Raw genomic sequence first — 7,187 nt, 5'->3', positions numbered from 1 at the left:
CTATTTCAATTTGTATTTAACACACACAAACACACACATATATAAATTAAATTTAATAATTTTAAAATAAATTATTAATAATTAAAATTAATCTTATATTATAGTATAAATTATTTTTATAAATATAAAATATAATTTATATGTTGAAAAATATTTATTTTAATAAATTATTATAATTTATCATATTTTTATAATTTTAATATTGTACATACCAAATATTTACTGTATATAAAAATAATGATAAATTATATATTTTTATAAGTATAAATATGATAACTTTATAAGTATAATTTATCATATTTTTTTATATACAATAAATATTTGGTATATATGTACAAGTTGAAATACCAATTCATAATTAATTTTAAACCTAGAATCAAATCCTCAATGTACAAGAAGAAAACCTAAAATTAAATTAACTAACATTTTAAAAGTAATTAATATAAAAAATTTAATGTAAAATCAAACACTTATGATATACATAGAGTAAATTAAATTAAAAGTTAATCATCTATATATTACGAGTGTAAAATTTTTATACTCGTAATTAATCAGAGTTATTAATAATATTTTTTTATTTTAATTTAATTAAATGAGCAGATGAGAAGGTATTATTAATGATTTTGATTGACTGCAGTGTAAAAAAATTTTAAACTGGAAGCGTACAGGATTAACTCTTAAATTAAATGCGTGGAAAGCGCAGTAGGCTCGTGCACTGCGTTGGAGACCAGTCCAGTCCTCACTAGCCATGGCCTCAGTGGAGCAGCCTCCGAAGAAGCGAAAGCTGTACGAGCCTTTACCCGAATCGCCACCGTCTGTGCCTCCGCCGCCGCCAGCACCGGCGGAGGCGTCCGACGCCACCCCTCCCTCCCCGCAAGCCCTACCCTCGCCGTCAACTCCCCCGCTGTCTCAGGAGGAGATTCTCGCGAAGCGGCGGAACAAGGATGAAATTCGAAGCGTGTACGAAGGCTACAAGCGGATTAAGCTTTGCTTGCTTCAGAAAGACGCTCCCAACATGTCAGACCTTGAACAGAGTTATCTCGCTCTCATCACTTCTTCTAGAGGTAATCGCCTTTTCTCACTCTCGCTATTCTCTTTTCAATAGTTTGATTGCAATCGGAATGCGATTGTGCTGGAGAGGAACGTTTCTGTAGAAAACCATTGAGGAATCTTTCTATTAAAACCCTGTGCATAAAGGTCACCACCCTGTATGGTGTTATTTATGTTTGCGTAATGTTTGGAGTGTTGGGAATGAAAGAAATGATTTCATTTTTGTTTGGGAATTGCTCGAGACTTCAATTCATTCTGAAATTGTTTTATACATGATGACATTTCAATCTTATTCTTGCTAGTGTTGCTTATTAGGGTTTGTAAATCATATTTTTTCGAATGTTCTTTTGAAACAAGAAATGTTCCTGACATATGATATGGACATGTGGTGAAGAATGCCAATCTCTGATGTGGTTTTGCTTAAAAAAGTACTTGAAACCAAAAACTGAAAAATATTGAATATTTTGTACCGAGTTGATTGATTGAGAAATGCTGAGGTACAAATTTATAGATACAAGATACAGAAGAACAAAAAGGAAGAATAATTTTCTATGATACAACAACGTTTCCTATGATACTGTACTCTCCCAAATGAGGAAATATACAAAAGAAAAAAAAGAAAGAAATCCCTAAATTTAAGAGATATAGTAATAATTTTCTATGGTTCAACAACTTTTCCTATGATCCTTTAATTTTTTAAATGAGGAAACTGCAAAATAGAAAAAGAATCAACAATATCAATCACATGATTGACAATAATTGCATTCTCTATTACATAGTGTTTGGTTGGAGGAAAATAGAGGTGAGGGACAGGAGCAAAGGGGAATTTTTTTTTTTTTTTAAACCTTTCATGTTTGGTTAATTTCTATGAAAAGAGGACAGGAGAGCAAAATCCCTTTTCATCCTATTTTGGCCCCCCTCCAATATTCTGAGGATTTGGAGGAGGAGAGAAGGATAAGGTTATTTTGATGTTAAACCTCTCCCCTCGTGAACTAAACAAACATAAATTATTTTTCCCTCTCCTTCTATAACCAAACAAAATATGTGATTGAAGTCCCTCCCTTCCATGAAAATTGCTCATCTCCCCTTTCCTCCATTGAACCAGAGTCTTAAGGTTGTGTACATAGATAAGGATAACAATGGATAGAGTCTAGGTAGGGTATTATAGTATCCATGCACATATCCACATTAAAACAAAAAATACCTGGACTTGTATTCATACCCGCCCAAGTAATAACTTTAATACCTGTACCCTTACCCATTGAATATTTAAGTACCCATTGAGTACTTAAGTTCCCATACCCTTACTTATTGGCTGCACTTCAGTTAACTATGAAAAATTATTGAAAAAAAATTACATACATAATTTAATTAAAATACTATTCAAGATTTTTTTTTATTAAACATCATAAACATAATTACAAAACATTACAATGAACTCCACAATAAAAATTTTATAAACTTGTAAGTTTGATGTGGTGGTGCATTTCCAATATGGCAGATTGTGAGCTCATTATATTAGTTCAGTCACAACTTAATAACATGTAGTCACAAAGATCTAGGGCTTGAGTGATAGAAATGAAAAAAAGGATAAATGTTTATTAAGTTTTCATAATTTTTTTAAATTTATCATTATATTATATGTATATATGTATATATATATATAATTATATATATATATAATTATATATATATATATATTATATTTATGCATGTGTAATGCATGTATATATTTATTTATGCACACACATATATAATAGTGAACATGGGATGTGGTGGTAATAAGGTATCCATCATTTCAAAATAGTTTTGTACACGATGATATCTCACAATTTAGAAATCTTATTCTTGCTATGAGGGGAAACTAAGGACTTTCTCATAGGTATAGAATTACATCAAGGCTAAGCTTTAAGTCCTTACTTGTTCAATCCAGTCTTGGACATACCTACTAGGGACATACAGTAGATTATCCCTAATTGCATGCTTATTGCGGATGATATAATTTTTATTGAAGAATCAAAGGAAGCAATTAACTTTAAACTTGAAATTTGGAGACAGACTAAAGAAACAAAAGGTTTTCGCCGAAGTAGGGGTAAGATAGAGTATATTTATTGCAATTTTAGCAAGAGAAGTAGAAATATGTTAGGGTCTTTTAGCAGTTATTTTAGAAAGAAGGGGAGTGATCCTCCAATTGACTAGGCCCATTAAGTGTGGGTTTATGTTAGTAAATTAGTAGCTGTATATAAATAGGAAGAAGGATTATATTGGGAAAAATTCAAGTCCTACATCAACTAGAGTTAAGGCAATTAAAAATTATATAATTGAAGAGCAATCCTCTACTTACAAGTTAATTTTGTAGGGTTGAGTTAGGCTCCAATTCACTTTCTTAAGATGGTACCAAAGCGATCTAGATCCACTCTAAAAAGGCCAACCACCATTTATCCACATACCTAGTCCAATAGTGCTGGACGTAAGGGGATGTATTGGGAAAAACCTAAATCCTGCCTATCCTAGATCATTAAAAAAGGTTATCTATTATTTATTCACGTACCAAATCCAATAGTGCTGGACATGAGGGGATGTATTGTGGAAAATCCGAGTCCTACATAGATTAGAGATACGACAATTAAAGAATATATAAGTGGGGAACAATCCTCACTTGACAAGCCGGTTTTGTAGGGATGAGTTAGGCTCCAATCCACTTTCTTAGGAGGTTGAGAAGTGTTAAAAGAGAGAAATAGGGAACACATTTTCTGATTATGCTTGAGTGTATTTTTCCACTCAGCACAATGATCTTATTTATAATGATAGTGGTTACAAAGATAATAAATGACATCAACTATTTCCAAGACAACAATTAAAAATACCACAACTTCCTAAGATACATTGAACAAAGAAACTAGGAAGAGTAATAATCACTAAATACTCCTATTTCCAACACTCCCCCTCAAGCTGGAGAATAAATATTTTCCATTCCCAGCTTGCATATTATTCTCTCAAAATCTGGACAGCGCAAGCCTTTAGTAAGAATATCTGCAAGTTGTCTTTGTGAAGGTACATATGGAGTACAAATCAAACCACTATCAAGCTTTTCTTTGATAAAATGTCTATCCACTTCAATGTGTTTGGTTCGATCATGTTGAACAAGATTATGAGCTATGTTGATTGCTGACTTATTATCACAATAGAGTTTCATTGGTCCATCCCATGTAATCTTCAAGTCTTCTAGGATAATTTTCAACCATAGTAGTTCACAAATACCTTGTGCGATAGCCCGAAATTCAGCTTCAGCACTAGATCTAGCAACAACATTTTGCTTTTTACTTCTCCATGTTACTAAGTTTCCCCCAAGAAATGTGCAATATCCCGTAGTAGATCTCCTATCAATAATTGATCCTGCATAGCATAGTAGTCAATAGCGGTTGTCGCGGCCGCAATCGCGGCGCGTCGGAGCGGAGCGGCTCCGTGCCGCTTCAAAAAGTTTGTTGCGGAGCGTTTTGAAGGAGCGGTCGGAGCGGCTGCGAAAGTGGCGGAGCGTGGCGGCGCGATCGCGGGTGGGCGACGGAACTTTTCTTCTTTTTCCGGCGGATCTTCGTCGATCTGTCTTCTCCGACAGCGGCTCTGTCTTCTCCGACAGCGGCACTGTCTTCTCCGACAGCGGCTCTGTCTTCTCCGACAGCGGTGCTGTCTTCTCCGACAGCGGCTCTGTCTTCTCCGACAGCGGTGCTGTCTTCTCCGATGGTGGCTCTGTCTTCTCCAACATCTACAGTCTTGTCTTCTTCTAAGAGGAGTGGTAACTGGTGACGGCTGCTTGAGTCTCACAATTAGAAGGAAGGTGGAAAAATAATTAGGGTTAGGCCAAATGGGCCAAATGGGCCAAGTTTTATTTTATCTTTTGATTTGATTAAGGGCCTTTTACTTCACTATTTTTTTTAGAAAGTAACTTCTCTTTATTATTAATTCAGATAATATTTTAAGTAATAAAAAATTTAATATAAGACTTTAAATATTTTGTTTTCTTAATTTTTTTATTTTGTTTACTTCACTATGAACTTTTAATTATTAAAAATGTTTAATACATGAATTTAAAGTTATTTTTTGTTTTTTTAGCTTTTATATATATATATATTATTAATTATTTAATATATATAAATTAATATTTAAATAGCGGTTATCCCGCTCCGCGCCATCCTGCTATCCCAGTTTTAGGGTCGACCGCTCCGCTCCGCTATCCGGGATTGACTACTATGCTGCATAGTCAGCATCAGTGTAGGCTTCAAGACTTGTATTTCCATTTCTTTTATATAAAATTCCTCTTCCTGGAGTCCCCTTGAGGTATTGCAGAATTCTGTATATGGCATGCAAATGAACTTCTCTCGGACAATGCATAAATTGGCTGACCAAACTTACAGCAAATGCAATATCTGGCCTTGTGTGAGACAAGTAAATTAATTTTCCAACCAAACGTTGATACATCTCCTTATCCACTGTTGCACTATCGTCTGAGTTTCCTAATTTGAGATTTGTGTCCATGGGAGTACTCATAGGTTTACAAGCTGCCATGCCTGTCTCTTTCAGTAAATCTGTGACATATTTCTGTTGAGATATGAAAATGCCTTTCTTAGAGTGAGACACTTCAATTCCCAAAAAATATTTCAATTTCCCAAGTGTTTTTATCTCAAACTCTCTTGCTAGTTGTTGGCTTAAGAGAAGTTGTTCTTTTCGATCATTACTAGTGACAATTATATCATCCACATATACTAACAATACAGTTACTTCTCCTAAGAAGGAGTGTTTGATGAATAAAGTGTGGTCCCCTTGGCTTTGCTTGTATCCTAAGGCAGTCATGACCTTGGTAAACCTTCCAAACCATGCTCGAGGGGATTGTTTCAATCCATATAGAGCTTTCTTTAACCTGCAAACAGAATTGACAGCAACTTCATATCCTGGTGGGACCTCCATATAGATTTCCTCCTCAAGTTCCCCATGTAAGAAAGCGTTTTTCACATCAAATTGCTGTAATTCCCAACCACAATTTGCAGCAAGAGATAATAGTACTCGAACTGTATTCATCTTTGCAACTGGAGCAAAGGTTTCTGAGTAATCTATCCCATAGGTTTGTGTGAAACCTTTAGCAACCAATCTGCCTTGTACCTCTCAAATGATCCATCTGCCTTATACTTCACTGTATATACCCATTTACAACCAACTGGTTTCTTTCCTTTTGGCAAAGAAACCAACTCCCATGTTTTGTTCTTCTCCAATGCCTCCATTTCTGTATCCATGGCTTGCTTCCAATTTTTATCAGATAATGCCTCAAAAACATTGGTGGGAATTGAAATAGAGTTTAGATTTGCAAGAAAAATTTTATGAGTTGGAGAAAATTTGTGAAATGAAAGATAGTTTGAGAGAGGATAAAGAGGTTTTTTTGTGCATTTTCTGGTTTCTTTTCTAAAAGCAATTGGAAGATAAAGATCATTGTCAAGTTCTGGAATTTCTATTTCATTTTGGGAAGTTGAAAGATTATCATTTGAAGCTAAAAAATCAGAGTTTGTTACCTGATCTGAAGGAATTGGATTGGCCTCTTGGACGAGTGTCAATTCAGGAATGACCTTTGATCTTCTTGTGTAAACCAGATTCTTCCCAAACCTTTTATCATTTTCAAATTCAACTGGTGCATTTTTTTCTTGAGGTTCTGGTGCTTTTTCAGGTTCATGTTCAATTGGATTTGGTGCATTTTCAGGCTCCGGTTCTTGGGCTAGATCATAAGAATTTAACTCAAGAGTTGGAAGGGGTGAAGCTTCAAACTGAATCTCCTTATCTTCCCAAAGACTCTCCCCCTGAAGATAAGGTTGTGAAAAATAATTTTGTTCCTCATGAAAGGTGACATCCCGAGATATAAAGAATTTTTTTGAAGGAGGATAATAACACTTATACCCTTTTTGAGTATAGGAGTATCCAACAAAGACACATTTTAGGGCCCGAGGATCAAGTTTGCCTCGATCTGGACCATGAACATGGACAAATGTGACACACCCAAAGACCTTTGGTACAAGATTGCTAGAGGTGGACATGTTAGGATAGAAACAAGAAAGTACATCCATAGGGCTCCTAAATCCCAAGATTCTAGAGGGAAG

The 7,187-nt window shown here is 34.9% G+C and overlaps 1 protein-coding gene across 1 annotated transcript in view; it reads left to right on the top strand.

Annotated features, from left to right (window-relative positions):
- The first annotated feature begins 699 nt into the window (after positions 1-699).
- The window catches only part of LOC109813904 (nucleic acid binding protein), a 30,567-nt gene continuing 24,079 nt past the window's right edge, over positions 700-7,187 (top strand). The window contains exon 1 of the mRNA XM_020378195.3: positions 700-1,064. Coding sequence (XP_020233784.1) covers positions 749-1,064 — 316 coding nt within the window. The 5' untranslated portion in view covers positions 700-748. The remainder of the gene's footprint in view (positions 1,065-7,187) is intronic.

This window comes from Cajanus cajan, chromosome 9 (assembly GCF_000230855.2).
Source record: "Cajanus cajan strain Asha chromosome 9, NIPB_CcT2T_4, whole genome shotgun sequence".
Classification (NCBI taxonomy): Eukaryota; Viridiplantae; Streptophyta; class Magnoliopsida; order Fabales; family Fabaceae; genus Cajanus; species Cajanus cajan.
This window is presented reverse-complemented; position numbering and strand designations above follow the sequence as displayed.